General features: G+C 39.4%; 1 protein-coding gene across 2 annotated transcripts in view; it reads right to left on the reverse strand.

Annotated features, from left to right (window-relative positions):
- The window catches only part of STEAP4 (STEAP4 metalloreductase), a 63,552-nt gene extending 41,353 nt beyond the window's left edge, over positions 1-22,199 (reverse strand). The window contains exon 1 of one of the 2 annotated variants that reach the window (XM_027684674.1): positions 22,027-22,199. In XM_027684674.1, coding sequence (XP_027540475.1) covers positions 22,027-22,092 — 66 coding nt within the window. In that variant the 5' untranslated portion in view covers positions 22,093-22,199. Of the gene's footprint in view, positions 1-20,977; positions 21,002-22,026 lie in introns of those variants that run through there. The other variant, XM_027684678.1, reaches the window with a different exon arrangement.
- Positions 22,200-22,529: the final 330 nt, after the last annotated feature.

Consider the following 22,529-nt stretch of genomic DNA (forward strand, 5'->3'; position numbering starts at 1 on the left):
CCAAAATGGGATATGGATGCTAAGGCACTCTCTAACCCAGTAGACTGTGCAGCCACAGACAAAGGAAGGGCAGCTGAGAACATGGTCACTCTGCCCTGCTGACAGATATCCTCCCAGTGCCACAGGAATGACTGATCTTTGTACTCCAGGTAAACCCAAATCAGAGTCTATCTACCCCCACTATGTTGGGCTGCAAACCATCATGCTACAGTCATTGATTTCCATTAACACAGTTCTCTGCTGGGAAAGACTAATGTATCTCAAAGAGGTTGAGCCACAGATGGAGCTACTTTAGATAGTAGCTTCAGCAGTTCCATTTCCTGCTGCCACAGCTTGTTGGTCGTGATGTGTACCATGGCATGGGCAGAGAGCCTCCTTGGTATGGCCCATGGTGGCTTTGCAATCACCCTGGTTCCCAGCATAGGAGAGATGAGTGCTTAGTGTTCCAAGAACTCTGAATGCAGCACAAAACATAGTGGAAATGATTGTTCTTGTTTTAGAGATATGACTGGAAATGGAGTAACTCCTGCTTCCAAAGCAGCTTATGAATTCTACATTGGAGGAATTGCTGGATAACATAGACAGATGGTATTGGGAGCTTGGTGAAAACATCCCATGTAACACTGTCCAAGTGAAAGCAGATGTGGCTAACATTATATTTTTCTGAGTTTTGGTTGGTTCTTCCAGTCTCATCGATTTGTAAGTGTCAACTGAAGTCATGCTGACCTGCTTTCTTGGGGCTTAAATGCTTATATAAGACAGATGCCAAGACTGTAGGATAATTACAATACTAATTACTACTTTTGACATATATTTCTAGTGATTAGGGTTGTTTCCAGAATGCCTTTGATGCTATTTTGCAAGGGCACTGAGCTAAGACTTTATTTTCTGTATTATTTTTCAATGCTGACGTTTGCTTGTTCTGTACTTTTAGATGTAGGAATATAACAGTAGATAGTAAAGCAAATTCAGCCATAGGTTTTATATGTAACAGAAAGCATAAAGTAAACCAAGCAATAGATTTTTGCTACAGGGAAAAGTTATTTCTGTTTTTCTCAGTAGTTTTACTATGCAATACCCTTATTTAATTTACTCTTCTTGTATCCTTAAAAACAGGACAAGAATCACCTGAAGGTAAAAGAAGTTGAGAATCATAACTAAACATAATCACGTATCTCTTGCCAGTTTCCAACAGCAACCTCCTGTCAGTAGTCCTTCCGTTTCTTCTTTATTTTTGCTTTCCTTATTAAGGAAAGAGTTTACACACATGTATGAAACACATACATCTCCTGCGCTTCACTGAGGCAGAAATCATGAGATAATAAAGGCAAATGCTGTACAAAGGGCTAAAAAATATAATAAATTTATAGCAAATGCTGAGCTTTGCTAATGAGCTAAACTCATTAGACAACACTTGGATTACTACAGCCAGTTTTGGGGCCTCAATAGAAGACAGACAACAATGAATTGGAACACGTTCAGCAGAGGGATCTCAGAGTGGTCAGGGCTGGAGCACTTCTCCTGCGGGAAGAGACTGAAGGACCCTCTTGTTCAGCCTGCAGACGAGATGACTTCAGGAGGGACCAAAGTTATGAAAGTCCAAGTTATGAAAGTTATGAAGCAAGTTATGAAAACATGGGGCCAGCCTCAGCACAAAGATGCATGGTGGAAGCAGTATAAGCTGAAAAATGGTGATCCAGACTGAATACGAGAAACTTGTTCCCTGAATGAACAGTGGAGCTGTGGATAAATTCAACCATATAGGCTGTGCTGTCTCTGTCCTTGCAGGTTTTCAAGACCTTACTAGACAATGTTATTAGAAAGCTGTTCTGATCTCACACTTATCCTTGCTTAAGCTGGAATTTGGATGAGAGACCTTCTGAGGCCAGTTCCAGGGTGAATTATGTGATGATCCTTTAGTTCTGTGAGAAATAATTGGTGCCTCTTCAGAGATCTGTTACTTCAGGGAAGTAGGAAAAGTATTGGAAAATCAAGGGGTCAAGACAGATGGGGAGCATCTGGTGAGTGCAAGACTGGCGATTTGTTTTAAATTTTCCTTTTTGAAATGGAACTTGACTCATCTTACTGCTTCAAGCAGCATTGATCCTTACAGTGTTTATTCCTCTGTAGGACTTCATAAGCAGGTGAATATGGAGTGCCAGATGCAGCGCAGTTTCTAGTGGAGCTGGGTAGAAAAGCAACAGATTGTCCATTGCTTATTTTTCTTTTGTGCATAAGCAGTGGGTTTTTGAATGCCTAACTTACTTCCTAATGAGTCCCAGCCAATAACATATCCTGTCCTTTACTAACAGTGCTGGAACCCATGGCCTAATTGAAATAAAATCTGTTGGAGCAGCCTCAGATGTTACATTTCCATTGTTTAATGAGAGGAAGAACTTAGGTGATGGAGAAAAACTCTGTCAGTGTCTCTCTCATCAGCTTAGGCACTAACTGGGATGAAGGTCTGTGCAGGAGAGACCAAAGGTAAGTGCAGGGAGAGTTCATGCTTCTCTCAGTACCAGACACAAACTATAGCAAATGGGCCCACAGTTCTTCTGCAGCTGGTGACATAGACTCTTTGGACACAGAAAGTCCATGCTCCATGTCCCAGAGGGACAGTTTCTTGAAAACAGTATATTTCATGTTGCTGGGCTTTCCATCTCTCCTGGCCTCTCTCCGTAATGGGAGTTGTAACTGAAGAGGTGTGTTAGTTCACTGAAATTAGGGACTTTCTCCATAATTGCCAGCTTATTTGCCATTTTTTAAATTATGAATCTTGCCACTAAAGCACCTAACCAGAGGCATCTGGGCAGGCTGATTTCTGCTCAGCTGAGTGGCTTTGTATGGGATATGAAGAGTCAGAAAGAAGTCTGTATTATTGGATTGGGATCAGAAGTTATGCATAACCAGAATCCCCAAAGGTACACCTTCTAAGAGGGTTACTTTCCACTGCTATCCCCCATGGGATCTGAATCACCAGATACACTACCCACCATGGGGTCCATACCATATGGCACTGTCTCTACCCTAGTGAAAAGTTACCTTTAAAGGCCTCCATCCCACTATACCTCTAATGACGTTGCTTTTTTCTGGGCATGAGGATAAGTGGGAGCCTCAGTGATTTGCCACCTCTAGGTGGCATGATGATACTATGAAATGTTAAAGGTATTTTTTATATATTAAGCAATCATTAAACCATTGCCGTGGTAGACACACATTTCAAAGAGCAACGCTCAGGACACATACTGGATGATACTGATTCCTAGCATGCCTAGAGTGGTGATGATGCTATTACTGCAATATAGATTTAAAAAGCCAAAAGAAAATAACTGGAAATGTACTGAAGACACATTTTCAAATATTACTTATTCGTTCATTCATTTTTGAAATGCTAAGAAGGCATATCTCATAATTCATGAAAGCAACATTTCATGATTCAGTTTTTGTAGCAGTTGTGTTTGTGTTGCAAAAATGCAAAATAAGCCTGCTGTTGCTGAACTTGTGTAACAATTTTTATTCTCTAAATCAACTTACATTTGAAGGACAATAAAATGCAATAATGTCTGTGCATACTGGTCATATAGATTCTAACACATCTGCAAATAAACATTAAGAGGCTCACAGAAAATTATTTACCCTTCACTAAGCATATGAAACTCTTTGGAAACTTCAATGGGAAATGGGAGCTGTGCACATGTGTTTGACAGCATTCCTAAGTTTTGCTTGTGGGTGTGGAAGAAGTCCAAATGATAATTAAAGAAAAAAAATGGTTTTGTGCATTTTTGTTTGTTTGTTTATTTGTTTGTTTTGTATTGAATTATTTTTCTGGTTGGTGCTTTCTCTGGGCTCTTCAGTTTGTTGATGTCAAAGAATGCCCAAATGCCAAATCCAAAGTAGTCTTCACTTTTCAACCATCAATGAAATGAGTTCCATAATGAGATAAGAATTTACACTAGCTCAGGAGATCCCCTGTGGTTCTCTGCTCTAAAAACCAACAAAAATGGGACTGAGATAGGTAGATAAAGTATATCATTTGACAGCGCAAACCCCATGCTGGTGAGAAATTGCTTTTAGAAGCAGTTGAAGAAATGAAAAGTAATTATAGGCTGCAGAAGAAGGAATGGTTCCAAAAATAACTTTCTGCTCTGCAGTCTCCTGTGACACTAGACAGCCTCTTTGGGTCCTGTCATGTTTTGCAGAAGCCACTCTATGGCTTTAGTGCCCATAGAAAAGTGCCAGCATTTAGACTGGCACTTTTAAAACCAGACCTACCAGATGAGATGCCTGGTTTTGCAGATCACTCGGTTTTCACGTCTCTGGAGCCACTGCTCCTTACACGGTATGACGACTTTGCAGCAGAAGAGAAGCATTTCCCAGCAAATGCTTAAAACTGGGGTACACTGACTCTGAAAATGAGCTTGCACTAGTTAAAAGTCTTGTGCTACTTTGGTAAGAAAGGTGATGAGATGAACCCTATGGCCTCTGCACCACAGTTTGCATAATTCCTTCATTCCATTACCCAGTAAGGCAATACTAAAGTGCAAGTCAAACTTGGGAAAGTTGTGAAATTCTAGATTGAAGGTTTTCTTTGCAAAATAAATTCAAGTGCTTTGCATTTATGCATCATGTTACTGCCTTGAATCACATACTCCTTTCTACAGTGTTCATTCCATGTACAGAAAACTACTGAGTATGTCTTTTAGCTTTCATGACACTAGTGTTGTGTTTTTAATGCCTAACAAAAACAAAAGCCCCCACCGACCTGAATACACAGAAATTCGGTCATACAATACGTTTGGACTTATTCCTAAGGTCTGCCAACTTAAATGCATCCTCATTTGTCCTCTAGCCGTTGTAAAATCCATTAATATTCTGAGTGCCTCAGTTATAGCAGACCCTCACAAGGCATAATCATGCAATGCAGCTCCCAGTCACTCGCTCAGCTCACACTTGTGTGACGGATTTCAGATGACTGGCCCTCAGGATAGGCCCATATGGTGTGGTATGACAGGCTTTCTGTTTTTTCCAGCCTGGCTGAGAAAAACAGTACAGAAGAGGAATAAAGAAATTCAGAACAACTGTCTCCGGTTCTGAGTTTCAGAGGAGCATTCTGTGCTGCACGTCCTGTTCTGCTGTCTCCTCTCATCAATCTGCAGAATCCTGCCCTGGCCCTTACCACCACTCTGCTTCCAACCCATTCACTTGCATCCCACCTGACCTGCAGTATTCAAGTTCACACCTTTTCTATTTTATTTGCTCTATCTCAAACCCCATCTATCTCTTCCTCTCTGCTAATAGATGGCCTTTTATTTTTTTCCCCAGCTACTTTCCCTGTTTTTCTCTATTCCCATACAGGTTTTTTTTGTGCCCTGAGGTCTTGGCTACCTCTTCTCTGAAGTGCATGGAAGGTGACTCAGGGACCACAGAGAGCAGCCCTTAACTAACACCCTGAGTCCTTGCTGCTTCTTTCCCCAGATGGATCCTTCCTGAGATTGTCTCCTCTTTTTACCCAGGACCTTCATAATTTTATGGCAAATCAAATCTATTTGAAGCCTTGTAGTTTTGGTTAGCCTTTGAGTTCTTACAGGAACAGTGTAATTTCCAACATCTCAATAGTGCCTTTCATGCTAATTTTCAAACACTTCATTCAAAACTTAACAACAAAACAGATGACAATAATGTATGGCCCAAGAATGATATATTTTCCTTACACTCATGGCACTGGTGGGAATACTTTTGTGGTCAGACCCATGAATCTGAAGGTTTAATTTTCATATCGTTCCTGTGTGAACCTTCCCAGCAGTAGCTGATGGTTGCAAGGCCTCTTTTGTTGCTGCAGTGGTAACTGGAACCTGTTGAAGAGGTGGCTTTTCAGACCACCTGAAGCCAAATGCACTCACCTCACCTGCAATGCCCTTGTTCTGGGAACAGAGGAAAAAAATTGATCTGAAATTTTAACTCAAGATCGCCTCTGGGACGAAAAACCTCTGGCTCAATGGTTAAATTAAAATTATAAGCAACTGAATCTGGAGCCTGATAAAGGACCTTAACTGCAGGCATTGGTCCCAGTTCAGTTTACAATATCTTAATTTATATTTTGTGTCCCTGCCCCCCCCCAGCTTCACTGGATATATTGTTCAGTGTTTGGTCCTTACAATTACCATATAGTGCTGCTGCGAGTGGTGAAAAGCTGTTTTGCTGAGCTGCAATGGTGGTAGAGATTTCTGTAGTGCTCTGTATGGAGCTGTGTGTGTGAATAAAGAGTTTGTTGTAATTATAGTCCTTTAGGTTCCTGAGCCTGGACAGAGCTCAGCAAAGGATGTCAAAATTCAGGTTTTGTAATAGCACCCAAGAAATGGCGAATCATTCATACTGTTTAATACATCCTTCTCTGCTGCTGCTGGGAATCTAAAAAATTACAAAAACAGCCAAAGCAATAACAATACAGTGTTTCTCACTGTGAATAATGTAGATTGAAGTAGTGATTTTCTTGTTCATGTAGCATATTGTCAATAATAATTTATTGGTCTGTGTGGTACTTAAGCAGATTCAGCACTAATATTAGGAAGGACATAAAAGTGTGTGGAAGAAGAATGTGACTGTTGTTTCCTACTCTCTTATTTAAAAGGGAATATAATGGGATGCCCTTTACATATCTGAGAATGTACCTATTGCTTTAGTTTTCTAAAATAGCTGCAAACCGATGCCTAAACAACATTGCTGTATGTATTTTTCCCTGATTCATATTTTAAAAATCTTGATTTCTCTGGAAGTCTCAAATGGTTTGATATCTTTCATACTTAATAAGAATGGTTTGCAACTAGTCTTGTCTTGTGAATGCATGGAGTCATACACCTTCCAGTGAAGTGAGGCTTAGAGCACCAGAGCACCAGAGGTAGTGCAGAGCTAGTGGTGGCTGTCCATCTGCCAACCACAGTCCAGAGTAGAAGTTGGGATTTCTTTTCTTGCAGACATTTCTGCATTATCCAGCCTCTCAGAGGATTATAAGGTCGTGGTCTTGTGATATCTAATTCCATTAGACTACATTTTTTCAGGCATGAGGAAAAATTATAGGCTCTGGAATGTATTCCAACCTCCATTCACAATAATTAGTTAAGATAAATTATTTGCTTCAACATGGATTTTCACTAGTGTAAATTAGGTCTGACTGTGGCTATATTTCTTTTCAGCAGAGTCTGCAGATTGCTAGAGCCTGAAAATAATGATATCTCTCTGTGCTGAGGCTGTGCTTCTGTGATGATCTCCCTGTAATTTTCTTTAGTTGAGGGACATCTGTTATCTCCACAGTGCATTAGTGATTCTTGTAGCAACGTTTAAATCAAGGGGAGTTTGAGTGGAGAATGTTGCTTTGAGATCATTCACCACCTCCTTAATTCCTTAAAAAAAATCCTATATCCTCATCCATATTTATTATTAAGGTCTTTACTATGGCAAATATAAACCTCTTTTCTTAATAAAATTTTCATCTCACATTAGTTATTTTCATTAATAAAAGAGAAACAGAAGGGGCACACAATATTTTTCTTCACTAATTTATTAACTAAATCCCTAAGGCAGTTATTTCACCCCATTTAGACACCACTACCCTGTCCTGATCTTTCAAACAAGCCTGCACCAAAATTGTAATCTCAGTGCTGCCTCTTCCTCTCCTTCAACTAGAAATGTCTGAAAGGGCTAGAGGCTTGTTAATTTGGATGGGGATTTTATGCTTATTTTAGTTTTGCCCCACTGCAGGTCAAGGCTTTAACTGGACATTCCACAATGTCATCTCATAAAATGTCAGAAAATTTACTGCATCCGGTGGGAGTTGTGAAGTCTGTTTGCATTCTGTCTGTGCAGATTTCTCTAGCCCCCACAATCTTTCTCTGAATTGACTCCTGTTCTGCAGAACAGCCTGGTACTGTCACCCATGCCCTTTTTTGCCACTTCTGTGTGTGGGGTTGAGTAAAACCTGCCTCGGATTCAGCATCCTCTGTCAACATGCTACTCATATCAATACCATATTCACAAAGAAAATCACCACTCTCGCTATTTATTATTCATACTTAATTTAAAAATCATCTGATATACTCAGTAATAACTTGAGAACTCTGAGATTTTTTTGATGTACGATAAGCAAAAGTGGTAAAAACTGAAATTAAGATAAAGTTGAAAGATGTACAGCTTCAAATCTAGCCTTTGGTTTTATTTCTATGGTAATAAAATTGCACTACTTTTGCCCCCGTAGTGTTGATTGTTGTCTAGGACTTTAAATTTCTATCATTAGGAAAATGCAGGAGGCAACATACTTGTGCATTTATGAGAAATATAAAAAGAAGGAATCCAACTGTGAGTGCGTCTCCCACTGAGCCAAAATTTACTGTGTTCTTCTTTCTTTTGCAATTGGTCTTTTTGCAACATCAAGGAAAAGTGGCAAAGGAAATGAAAGCAGCTATATTTAATACAGTCTTCATTGAAATCCAAAGAACAAAAACTGTTCTTGCTTAAATTAATTCAGGACAGACAAATAATGTGTAACAGAACAATTAACACAAACAAACCTACTTGCAATTTAGCTACTGTGTAGCATACTCAGTGTCAGTGTTAATTAGTTGGGACAGAACTGCATCTTTGTCAGAGGATAGTAGACCTCAGTTTTCATATTTTTAAAATTCTATCCCTGCCTGTTAATTACAGGCTTCTCAGCAAGCCCATTGATATTCAAATAATGTGCTCAAGGCTGGAGACCTGTAAAATATAGAACATCACTCGAATGGACAACTAGTAAAAGCAAGTGCAAGTGAGAAGAAATCTCAGGCTCTTATGAATTTTGTATTGGAGAAAAACTTCATGTTAGGACATTGGACATTTTGCTGGATCTAACTGGACCTTTGGTTCTTAGAGCAGCCAAAATTTCCTGCAGTGAGTACACACATGCTGTGACATCATTGGTTTTATGTTTATTGAAAAATCTGATCTACAGAATTAATGTATTTCACACTGCTTGACAAGAAGAAATAAGAGATTACAATGTTCTGTCCAAAAGAGTGCTGATTTGGGCACTAACATCAGTTCAGGAGGGACAATTATTAAAAATATGCAGAGAGTTATCACAATATGAGTTCTTGTTTCTTGATTTAAAATGATTAAAGAAATTGCTTGTGACTGAAGTAATCCTTTGGGATTTTATATGATATATTTCTGCAATTCTTTTTGTGCTAATCCCTCCCTTCCCCTTAAAATCAATAAGGTTTCCTTAAGAAGGAAAGTTAAACACAAAGTATGTGGTGAGAGTAGGATGCAAAGGAACCTGAAACAAAGGGAGATAAGGGAGAAAAAGTACAGTTAGCAATAAGTTCAGCTTAACTGTTAGATTTTCAGTGGGTGGTTTCAGTTATACAATTTAACTCAACTGTCTTACAGCCCAAAGTGCTGCTTATCCTTAACTGGCCACAAAATGAGTAACCACACATTTAAACAATTTGGCAGTTGCATACAGTTGCAGGTAAAAAGCAAAGATCATACAAAACAATTAGAGACAAAAGGTCGGCACAGCATAAAAAGAGTTTTTCATCTGGTGTATGTCATGCAAGCAATGTACTCATCAACTCACCTTAACAAATATATTGACTTGCCCAATCCTTTCTGAAATATATCAGTTAAAATTTATCTGTATTTACAGCAGTAGCAATAGGAAAAGAAAGGATGAAGCTGATGTACCATTTTAAAAGTATCATTCATAACTTCAGATCTTGCATAACATACTGAGCATGTGCTCCAGCCCTGTAGAAGATTCAGTCCTGTAGTGTCTGATGTAACACTTGATTTCTCATAAAGTCGAAATCATAAGCTTGTGATAAATCCTGATGTTGCAGGATTCAAATTGTGAACAATTTCCATTGCATTTCTGTAGGCCTTGCTTGACATGACTAGAAGCTGTAAGCTGTAATGTTTATGCTTATAGACTGTGTGAAAATATGCAATGTTTATACTTGTTAGCTGTGTGTCTAATTATAAGGTTTGAGAACATAGTATGTTTAGAGCAAGAAAGCCTTGAGAAAGTATAGATAAGGGTGCACCTGCAGATTTCAGAAAGTTCCTAATTATGAAGGCCTCTACATGCCAAGTATGACTTCAGATCGCATGGACAGAACATCAGGTCCAATGAACTGGAGACATGAGGCGCGTGTACAGACTGAGCTATCCAATCACCTTGTTGTAAGCATGTGCCCAAAACAAACTAAACTGTATAAAAGTTGACTTAATTAAATAATAAATTGAACATATGGCTGACCACATTGGCCTGTATGCCTTATGTTTATGCCCCTCCATCAATATCCTGAGGTAACTAATTATTGTGTGTCACTTCACCATTGTAGATCACGAGAAATAAAATGTCTTGGTTGTATCTGGCATTTGTCGCCTAGAAATATTGTACAGTCATCTTTGCTAGGATTGTGGGATGTACCAAGGTTGTGAAGTTGATCAGGTCACTGCAGATTTCTCATTACATTTGTAATGTAATGAGGTCCTTCTCAAACAAACCTTGATTTTTCCAGCTACAGCTGGAAATACAGTTATTTCTGACCATTTATATACCAGGTCATCTGAGTAGAGTGTTTCAGTTCATAAGCTTTTCATTATTGCTTGTTTCAACTATTTTCTTTTTGCTAATCATGGGATCTATATACTCAAGTAAGCTACAAAAATAGATCTGATCTTCTTTCTCCAATTAGAAACTTTATTTACTGTATGGAAAGCTCTGGTAGATGATAAGGATTGAATAAAGGTCTTCAAATGCAATAAAATTTATGAATGCTATGATTTAAAACCCTAAAGATACAGAATGGTGAGCCTCATGGATTAAATTATGATCCTTATTTAAATAATTCTACATCCCTTTGCCTGTCCCAACTGGCTGTAGGAAATGGTCCATCCTGAGCAGTGTCAGCACCGTGCATTCTACCTTTCTGACTTCATCCACAGTTCAAAGTTAATTCCTTATTTTAAATCAGTTTCTGTAGATTTCTACTTGCTAAGCCTTAGGTCAGGACGGACACATTATGCAAAATTTACTCTACTTTTTCTTTATTTTTTCAGGCTTTGTTTTGTATTTCACGTAGGTGATTTCCTGGTTACATAAAGACTCTGCTCAAATAATTTGGTCACACTTTTGTTGTCTTTTCCCTGGTATGTGTGTGAAGTGACTTTGCCTTTTCTGCAGAGGTATGGCTTCCCTTTCTGTGCTTCCTTCTGTTTTAACTTTCTCTACTACATTCATTCTTCCTTGCCTAATATCACCCTTTCCAAATTTGGACAGTTAAAGAAATGATATTTCCATAGCTAGAATCTATTGATAGGATCAAACTCATCACCCCAGAAAATCATATTTGCTAACCTTACGTGTTTAGGTGACAGGGGAGGGTAGGAATGATAGCTGCAATCTGTCTATCTTTTATACTACTCCAGTCAGTTCAGTCTTAGTGCTTGCTCTGTGCCCTAAGCAGTACAAACTTCTAGTGCCCACCTATCTGCCTACAGCAGAAACACCCAGAGCCCTGAATTCCATGTGGAGGAGAATTAAATCATGCTGAAAAAGGACTAGAAGATGGTGGTGAAGTGTTAGATGCTGTGATGTACTGGTATCTGACAGAAGGTGCTGTGGTTGCATTTGGCAATTATTTTCTAATTAGATTTTGCTGAAGCCTTCTCCGTCAACTAACGAGCAATGTGTGTGCCTATTGTCACCAGCTGAACCTTGATCTGTGTCAGTCAGAGAAGTCCTCACACTTTGCTCTGTTTTGGAAAGGTCTTCTGCTAGGAAAGTCATGAACATCCCAAAACACTGTCATAGCAGACTCAGAAAGACTCAGTGGGAAGGGGATAGGAGGAGAGTGCTGCTGAAGGAAAGGTGCTGGTTGATTTGGCTCAGCAGGACTCTATGGACAGCAGGAGTGTGCAGATTGGGAGCTCCTACACCAGGGGTGGCTGCAGAGAAACACATAGGCATCAGGAGAAAATATTCCTTGATGGCACATATACTTATCCTTATACGCTTGAATTTTATTAAGTGATTTGCCACCTAAAGAGCAAAAATTGCAAGCAACATGTAGGGCTTAGGGTACCATATGTTCAGAGCACTGATCTACCACACAGTTAGCACTGCAGTTCTTTCCTAGACAGGAAAAAAGAAGAATAAGGTATCTAAAAACTGTAGTTGTAAAAACAGCTGGGAAGCTTACACAGTCTATGCTTTTGCTATGAAGGTTAAGCAATCCCTGTTGTCTGGTGATTTCATAAGCACTGAATTGATAGCTCGTTCTGCAGCAAAACTTCCGAAGAGACAGCAAACTATAGTAAGAAAATCAATATTAAAGATAAGATGCTAATGCTATGTATAAATAGAATAATTAAGTTGAAAGGGATCTCTGGAGGCTATCTGATCCATGTTTCTGCTCAAGCTTACAGTTAGATCAGGTTGCTGGTGGACCTATACAACTGACTTTCAAGCAACTTCAAGTATGGAGATTTTCTACACTTTCATTAATAACTGCAAGAGTATATCTTTGCATTGGGTCATGAGAAAAGTTCATTTTCTGCAAACATTTGCCTATAGATCAACTGATAAATGTTAGTATATTTATTATAATGTTATATATAGATTATATATAGATTAGCATATTTTGATCCAAACTCCAGGTCTGAATAAATTTAAATGTGAAATAAATGAAATCAAGTTACCCTTAAAAGTAAATAACATACTGCATTTTGAACCATATGAAGGCTGAAGATTGTTCTGCTGTTACAAGTACGACAGAGAATCAAAATAATAAAATAGACCCAGGACAGAAAGGCAGGCTCAGTTTGAAGGTTGAGACTGCAAATACTCAGCACATCTATCAAACCACTCAAACCCCGGGCAGCAACATGCGAGAACTAAATTGTGTTGATTTGCTTTGGTAGGGTTTTCATACACAGTCTGCTAAGAGGATAGCAGCAACAATATTACCTCATAAAATATATCATAGGAATCATTGTCAATATTGCAGCAAAAGTTTAGAGAACTGCCAGCATGAAAGGAAGTGGTATATTTATTAATTTCAAGCTGGATAAGGATATAGTGCTAGCAGCTGAGATATTACTTCTGAAAGAAAATCCACAAAGAGTAGAAGGTGAAGAGGTAAAATTCGTGTTTGCTGAGGTTACCTAACCTCCATGGGGGAATATATGAACTAAATTTACCAGTGAATAAGCTCAAGCAGACGCAATTTTTAATACCAACAAGAAATAAAATTCCCATTATTAGCTTAAGAATATACAAAATCCTTGCTTTCTTCTGAGGGTCTGTTCACTGGAAATGGAGCTTAATAGGCATTAAAAAAATTTTAAAACATCTTTCTTGAATACAAAAAGTCTCAACAGAATAGGAAAGAACATACAGGAAATGTGTATTTTTCTTGATTTTTAAAATGTTTTTAGAAATTCACCTTAAGGTTAAGACAGAAAAAGCTTAATAAGTTGTTTCCTCTGAAAATCATAGAGCCAGAAGGGGAGTGGGGGAAATATATGGTGATGTTGTCATTGATCTCTATAGTGCCGGTGATGTCCTCATTGATATCTGTAGTAGTAAAAGTTGATCCCTTCACTCGAGAATAAACCTCAATCTAAAGAAAGGGGGGAAAAAAACTAAGCTGCATATGCTCAGAGATTTGTCAATAGAAACCAAAAGCCTTTTTTTTCTTTTTCTGCGTTGAAGAACAAGTAGGCCTCTGACAGTTTTCGCTAGGGCAATCAAATATATTTTAATGCACTGTCAATACTTTTCTGTAGGGGCACATCTTCTGCAGACATTGTTTTTTAGATGTATGTTTCCTGAGATGTACCACAAGATGATGTCAGAAGTGCAGAAAGCAGACATTAAAATTCTGCTCCAAAATATATTGGATAATTGCATAAAAAGGTGGAGAAATTCCAATAGGAGAAATGAAAATGTAATCTAACAATCAGGATATTCTTGCTGGAAGTCTGTGTTTGTACTTGAGATTTCTTGTAAGCTGTAGGAGGAGGAAGGATTTGGATCTGGCACTTTTACATCAATGGCAAACAAGACAGTAAGCATCAACCTGCCTGCTGGGTGTGAGGGGAAATTTACTCCCTTATACTATTATTTTTTTTAAGGAAGCCCAAGATGGCTGATGCCTTATGAGAATCTGATGGGTTCATTTCTGTTGGATCGGCAGGTGGAAGGGGTGGAAAAGGGAGATATGTGTGTGACGGTAAGTGTGGGACACATGCTGGTAGCATGCACAACAGTACCCTGAGACCATGTTGCTCAAGACCTAGCAAGGAAGCATAGATGCCTCCATAATTAGCTGAACATTCAAGCTGGAGACAAAACTTTGGATGAAGTACCACAGCCTTTTTTCTCCATCTGAATCAGAATGTCACAAAATTTCCTCCAGATGGAAAGTTAGATGGGCAGGAGGAGGTTAATTTGAGATAGGTTAGACAAGGAGTAAATATGTGCACTTCCTATCAGTATTGCAGGTTCACTGGAGGTTTTTCAGAATGGTCAAACCTAATTTAAACTCGTGATGAAAAATTACCACTCCTCTTATTTATAGAGCAGGTTTGTCAGCTCCAGGATTTGAGCTATTGGGAAATTCCTCTCTTAGCTCACAAATCGTAACCAGGAGCCATGTCCACAGCTGCTCACAGGCTTGAGGAAATGAGAGGAAGAGCCTGAAAAGAACAAAGCTTAAAGCCATGAAAAGTACCTCTATCTTAATACAAACTCCAGCTTTTGCCAGGCTCCTTGCTTTGGTGGGGTTCCTCATGTAGAGCAGTTTAAAGCAACTAGCTTCAGTGCAGCTTAGCTGCATGATGAGCTTGATATGTCTGTAATTATCTGCCCACATTGTGAGAGGTCAGTCTGCAGCTGGACAGTAAATCTGGTGGGCTGGGAGGTGTCAGACCTCTCCTGTGTATCCATAAAGCACCCCTGGGCAGCTGTGCATTGTCTGCAGAAGTAAGGGAGGTTCTGTTTTGGTTGGACTCTTCTAGTGATGGCAAGTATAAGCTGTGGAGAGTAAGATATGAAATTAATCATATGTAGTTCTCATTAAATCACAAGTTAATCTTGCTGTTAACTTCACTGGAATTAGTCTCAAGGGGAGGGCACAGCCTGAGATAGGACTCATTTATTGGGTATCCTTGAACTTCACAGTACAAGGTGAGAAAGGTGGGATTTAAGCATTAAACATGCTTAGAGTAGCTAAAATGTCCCTATATTCTCCAAGTGTTGGTGCCTGCCTGCCACAGTGATGTCTACCTCAGTTCTTTGTCAAGCCTGTCTTAGGTGAGTTTTTAGAGGATATACATCACAAAGTACTTCGGAGACACTAGACTGTACACACTTTTAGCAGCTTAAAGGGCTGTTTTCCTTAGTGTGGTGGTGATTTATCACCCTTCCTTGCTTCTTCAACTGCATTTAATAATGAACATTTAGTTTGGTCACTGTGCAGGGTAGATATGGACTCAAAGGATCAAACTTACATGATAGCTCATTTAAATACTTAAATTATTTAAATGTATGGTGTAGGGGTAGACACTAACCAGTTCTGTGAACTTCACTGTTTCATCAGGAAACCTGCAGACTTGGAACTGCCAGTCTGATCTTAAACACACAATAAACATTTTTTTTTACAAAGCCTTAAAGAGGAAAAGGCATTTAAGCATAGCACATGTCTCTTCATTTGTCATATTTTATCATTAATAGAATAGTTTTTGTTCTTGTCTGCAATCTGTCAAGAAGTGAATAAAATAGAATAATAATATCCCTAAAATATGAGTGATTCATAATTAAAAACTTATCCATTTATTAAAAAAAGGAATATTTATGTTCAAGATTTCAGAAGCAGCCAAGAGTTAACATCTGGGGTTTTTCACAAGGGAAATATCAAAACTGGACACACACATTGAGTCTCCCTGGCACTGTTTCACATATTGTGTGGCAGTAGTGGCCGAAGGTCTCCAGTGTCTTCTATATTTCTTTTTGATTGATTTTGTGACAATTCAGCTGCATATCTGGTGTGCCGGCAACCTGGGGTGAAATAATAAGGGAAAGCATGGTGGTGTTGTTTTACCCTATGACTCCTTTGCAATGTTAAGTCCTTTAAAGCCTGTCTTCCTGGAAAAGAAAGGAAACTCACCTCATTCCTCATCTTGTAGTGAAGGATACATACTGTTAGAAACAAGAATTTCTCTGAGCCCTTGCATGTAAAGTCAGTACTTAGAGAAAAGTAGAAATGACTGTCATTAACTCTTGCCTCCAGCTTTGTATTAATGTATTTTTAAAGCTGTAAAATTTCTGCTTCTGGTGGGTGGTTTGAGAAGGAATGGATAAGTCAAGTTTAAAATAAGTTCTTGCTCTGAGTAGGTCAACCTGTGAGACTGTTGAATTGTTGATTGCTAATGGGACTTAGAGAGAAACACTATGAAGCAAAGGGAAAAAATGCATCAACAATTACTGATATTGCATTTGTCTATCTTCTGCATAAGAGCTGGCATGCATTTATAGAAGAACTGAGAGGTCTGCTGTCAAAAACAGTTCCATCTCACTAACCAGTGGACGTCTTTTATGATATTAATAAACAGTAACCTTGTTATTCAAACACTGGTCTATCCAGCTCAGTATTTTGTCGCCAGTAACAGGAGGTACTAGATGTGTTACAGAAATAGAAAATTTGCAGTTATTTAATATTCTGAGTATACAGAAACTTTCTTTTTTGTCTCTTTGAGTGAAAAGCAGTTTTGTACCTTGAAGGAAGAACGAGGAGACATATTCCACCAAAGCTCTTGGTATTTTCCTTATCAGTACAAATGCATAATCATTTGGGGGATCTACGAAAGATGTTGACAGAAAGGAATATTGTGAAAGAAGTTGACCACAGGCTAATTGTGCTTTGCCTGGAGAAAGTGTTCCGCATCTGCCTTTCAGTATTAGGGAATGCCCTTTTCTCTTGTATTAGAAGAGAGGACAACAGAAAGGAGGAATCATTTTAGATGTTGAATAGGAGAGAAACATGAATGGTAATCAGTGGAAAACATCAGAATGGCTCATAATCAACACCAAAGCCCTGCTGCTGTGAACCCCAGGCTCAAGCCTATGCTCATGTGCATTTTCATGTGATATTCAAGGCAAAAACAACGATGTTTTGTGGGTGAGGGTGGAAAGCAGAAGGGACAGATGTGCCACTGGCGGCAACACATAAGGCACGTTGGCTGAATGTTTTATATGTTGGGCCTAGCACAGTCCTGGCCTTTCTAATCTTTCCTTAGTTTTCTTTTACATAAATTCTGACTTTTACAGAATAATTCTGAGAAAGACCAAGAACTGTGTGAAACAGACAGCATGTGGCAAGCATGCCATCACTGAAACCCTGAAGGAATATAATAATTCAGGCAACAAATCAGGCCAATGACTCTTAGGACTACACTAATGCTTTTTGCTTGGATCTGAATACCAATATGCCTGAATTTGGTTTTTATCTATGTTCCCATCATGATCACTATTATAAAAGGGCCTTTAAGAAACTATTTCTGGACACTGTTTGTGTTCAGAACCTGACTATGAATTACAACCAGACACTAGATGGGTGGAATAGTCCAGTACCTTCCAGTATTCATGTGAGAACTGGGTTTTGAATCTGGTGAGAAGTGAGTCAAAACATGGCTTGATAGTCCAGTTAGCTTGCATGGTCTTAGGTGTAATTACTATTCTTCACAGTGCTGCTATGAGATAGAACTATTTTTCCGGACATATACTACAGCAAAGATGATGGAGGCTGTTTCCACAGTTACATGCCAATAACTTCTTTTTAATGTGCAGATTATCACTCTGAGGTCCTTTGCGTGAGTGGCACACTGGTGCTGCACTCCTGGGGCTCAGCCAGGCAGTTTCCACAGCCTCTCGGGTCCCAGAATCAACCTCCAAACCACTTTGTATATACAGAAACAACTGACCCAACTTCTGGCATTGCTGTGGGAGGACATTGGAAAGGTGTGTAACAATGAAAAATTATGAGAAAGAGATTCCCCTCACAAAATGATGAGGGGAATAGAGCAAAAAGAGCCAGGCTAGCAATTCTAATTGCTATACAGCATTGCTTTAAGAATTTCCTTCTTAAGAAAATAAGTACGAGCTGCTTGGATGCACATGGGAGGCTGCTACGTGCTTGCAGTGGCCCTGAAACTTGCAGTTGAGGGTGGGTGGCATTTGAAAGCCAGAAAACATTTCAAATTTATTAGCTGTGATGCTCATTAGCTGAATATGGGGAAAAAAGGAAAACTTTGAATGAAATTATCATTCCAAAAACATGTAGCGTACTTTAATTATGGGAGGAAAAGAAAAGGGGATAAAACAGCAATCAGCCAGGACTTGAACTGTCTCTAGCATCTATAAAGGAAGACTGGAACAGAAATGGAGCCAGAACTATAAGTCAGAGCCTCAAAGCAAATATTTTTGTCTGAAATTGCATATTGCCAGCATCCCCAAATTGCTAATTATCTTCCCTCTCTCAATCTGCTACTAGTCAGCTGTGCAGATAAAACCACTATTTACCTGCGTCTCCACTAAGCTTTTTCTGTGAGCTATCTTGAGTATATGGTTTTCTCATGGGCACCAAGGGAGGTAAGTAGCTAATGTCATGTGTCAAATGCTACTTGAAACTTTTTCAGACCTTACTGATGCTTTTTGAGACTGAGGTAGAGCTTAGAAAGATACTGCATCCAGGTGACCATGCTGCCCTGGAGAGGCAGTCTTTTTTCTTGGCCTTCTGTCACAGAGGACCCTATAGGCCTCATTAAATCTGTAATATTCTGTACACTATCAGAAACTACTGTCGTGCTTTACACTGCAAGGAGGAAAGAAGAGTTGGAGACCAGCATTTCTTGCTCTTATCGTGTTATTCCACTGCTGTCAGTCCAGAAGGAGCGATTATCAAAGTCAGCATGGAGGAAATATGGGAGTTTTTCTATACATTCCTTGCTGCCTCCAGTTGGAAAAACATCAGATCCACATGGTAAGGATGGAGAAGATGCTTTCTCTTTCAGTGTTGCCTTGGCAGAGTGGTTCTGATCATCCACAGCACATCCAGAGAGGTGTATGTATGTGAAGGCATTGGGATTACAGTGGGAGCATTGTTGGAGGATGAGTCTGTGAGGCTTTGGGGCACAGCATTGCTTTCCAGACTGCAGTGGTCATCTGACATAAACGTGAGAAATACGAGTGGTCCTTACTTGTTGTTTAGTTGGGATCCAACCATACTAGCAGGTCTCAAACACACACACACACACACACACATATGCACACATAAGCACAAATAGGTCTCTCTGGTAGCAGGTCCAGCCCTGTGGTGTCCTTCACCTTTCAGATGCCTGATAATTGGCTCAGACCTACGGTCCCTCCATTAGTCAACTCTCACACTTCTCGTATTTGTCCCCCAGATCTCTACTATTCACTGACTACTCTGTCTTGAAGTTCTGTAGAGTAGATTTGCATAGACTGGAGAGCACTCTCACCCAGGGTAATATTTAGGAACGGAGTGTAACAATGACAGACTGCAGTGGTCAAGCACAGACTTGGTGCCTTTGAACTGCCCTCCTCTTCTCTCCTTTTTTTCCATCATTGGTCCTTCCCTACCTGCATTGATGTCTATATTTCCTCTCCCACTAAAATTTCATAGTAAGTTTATCACTTTGCCAAAATTTCCTCAAATATCCCATAGTAAGTTTGGTTATGTCCTTAACACCCATGGTAATCTTGCTTCCCCCTCCTTATCAGTTAAAGAGTTTTGGTGCAAGCTCCTCAAAGCTTTAAGTAGTTCCAGCAATGCCCCATTAGTAATCAAGGTGAGAGCTCTGGTCTTTGGAATAGGTTCAATTTTATCCTGCTCTTTTTGGATCCTGTGCCTGGGTTTTTAATTTATTCCTTCTCTTCCTGTCTCTTGTCCCGGTCCTTTATGCTCAACAGCCCTGAACCTGATATCCTTACAAAGTAAGTAGCCTCTCAGTCCTCACAAGAGTATTTTGCAGTCTTCTCTAACAGACGTTCAGAGTATCTTGTGAAGATGAGGTGGGACAGGAAATGACTGTGCTTAATTTTGCTGTTGTGTGAATTTTGGACTAAAAATATATGTTGTCTCTATAGCAGCCAAACAACTTTATATATCAAGAAATCAAGCTAATGGAGGGAAAGAAAACCAAATACAAGCTCTGTGTTAAGGTTCATTAAATTATAAATCATTGAATGACTTGAAATAAGATTAAAATGTGAGTTCTCTAGTCTATTTTTAGGCTGTTCTACTGTTATGGTTTTTTATTATATAAAAGTTAAGCTACTCATTTATAAAATCATCTAAATGCACCTTTTTCACCTTCTGTTCTCAGATTTGGCAGTGAAAAATTGTTCTGATTGCGGTTTCTTGAAGTGTAATTACTTTGTCAAAGGAAAATATAATTAGAACTGATATTTAAAATGCACTATAATTGTGCTTAAGCCACTTGATAATTTGCTCACGTACTGGATGTTTTATTAATTTAACAACAGCTAACAATACTGAAGTTGGAGAATCATCTGACAATTTCTCTTTCCCATTTTAAAGAAAACACAATTTTCTCTAACCTTCCATCTACTCCCAGAGAGAAGCTGTGGACACCCACTTTCTGACAGCAGCTTCATGGACTTCACAACGAATTGTTAACAGCAGTACTCCTGTTGATATGCTAACGGGATCAGGTTCTGTTTGAATGACTTGAACTTCATATTTGACCGCTCTAAGATTTTAGAGGAGAGAAATATGGTATAAACAACTGAGTTAGGGGTGAGGAGCTGAGTTTTAGTTCCAGCTTTGTCACTCAAACAAATTCACGCTTTTCAGCTTTACCTTCCTGTAACACAAGGTTGTTAGATGCTTACCGGCTTCTCTGGGTGGTGACAAGAACTCAGCAGATGGCAGCTTGAAAGCTGAAAATAGCTATTCTTATATTAGTTATTTTCTTTATTTGGAATAATCCAAAATAAGGAATTCCCATGACTCATCTCTAACATGTCAAAATACTCCAAGCAGTACTTGCCTTTCTTTGCTAATAATGAGCAACATCTGTCATTCATTATCGGTTCATGTAGATTCATTAAACATTCCTCACTTCCCATGTGAAGTCAGTGATGTGTCCTTTGCATTGACAGTAGCCTTTGGGCAAGAAGGTGGTGGGCACTACTATGCAACTGCAACCATGGCAGTGGACATGTAGATGTCCTGTTCTGGGAAATTTAGACTTTTATATCTCCTAATGCCTGCACTGTGACCAGAGACATGTCAGATACAAGGAATGACTGTCACACACCAAATGGATTGCACTAAGCTCTTGGTAGTGGGGACTATGCATGGGCAACACCAGGCCATTTGGCTGCTGCTCCGCGCTGCCCTGGACAATACCCATGGTGATGGAGGACCAGACCATTTCTGAACCTGAGCTGACTCTATTCAGAAGCAGAAATCACAAATCATCTCAGCAACAAAAGCAACAGATGGCAAGCAATCCATAGATACCTGCTGCATTAGCAGTCATGAGCAGAACCAAAACAGGCTTTGGGAGTGAACCGAGCAGGAGCTCCCACATCAGTGGTGATGCGTGGTGAGGGTGGACACATTTGTTTCTGGTGTCGCTGTAAAGGTGGATATTGCACAACGCAAGGCTGACATGCATATACATCTGCAGTGCTTTGTAAGTATGGTGTGCAGTGCAGCACGGAGCGTCCTTTGGATGCTGTTTTTTGTATAAGTATTGAGAGAAGAGGCCCTCAAGAGGGATCTTGCAGCAAAGATGGATATTTGTGAGTGTAGGTGTGTCACCAAAAGAAGGGGACTGGCAGACAGTGTTGCCTCATGCACAGAATTAGTATCAGTTAGTCTTTTTACTCTCGAGTGTTTTATCTATGAGAAAGAAAATATATATTCACTTAACTTTTCTAGAGGCTCTCTTAAAAACTCCTGTGGAGGGTATGTAATTCAATGGCAGAAGCTGTCTCATGTGGATTTTATTGGTCAAGAAGGAACTTTGTTTTCTGGATGTATTCTTCAATTCAGCCTGCAGGTAGGAAGCTATAGCCACATTCAAAAGCCCATGCTACAGAAACAATGTTTATAGAGTCTTCACTAGAGCTCTTCCAGGCAGAACTGGTGCGACTGAGGAGAGTTCTGGGCGGGGATATTTATTTGTCCACTTTTTTTTTTTTTGGTATCAGAAGATCCAAGTGTCTTTTTGTATTCACTTTGGAGAGAAAAAGTAACTAACTCACTCCTCCAAGATAGTATTTGGGTTTTTTGCCACTGTAGTATTTTGCTCTTTGAATTTTTTCAAAAGACTTTTCACGGTCCCCATTAAAGTAGTCTTTGATATCCTTGAGTCTCAGGGTATTTCAGCCTGTTACCACTCAGTCTAGTTTTCATTTTAGGCAGCCAAACAAA

Source organism: Neopelma chrysocephalum, unplaced genomic scaffold (genome assembly GCF_003984885.1).
Source record: "Neopelma chrysocephalum unplaced genomic scaffold, ASM398488v2 Primary Assembly neopelma1_67, whole genome shotgun sequence".
NCBI lineage: Eukaryota > Metazoa > Chordata > Aves > Passeriformes > Pipridae > Neopelma > Neopelma chrysocephalum.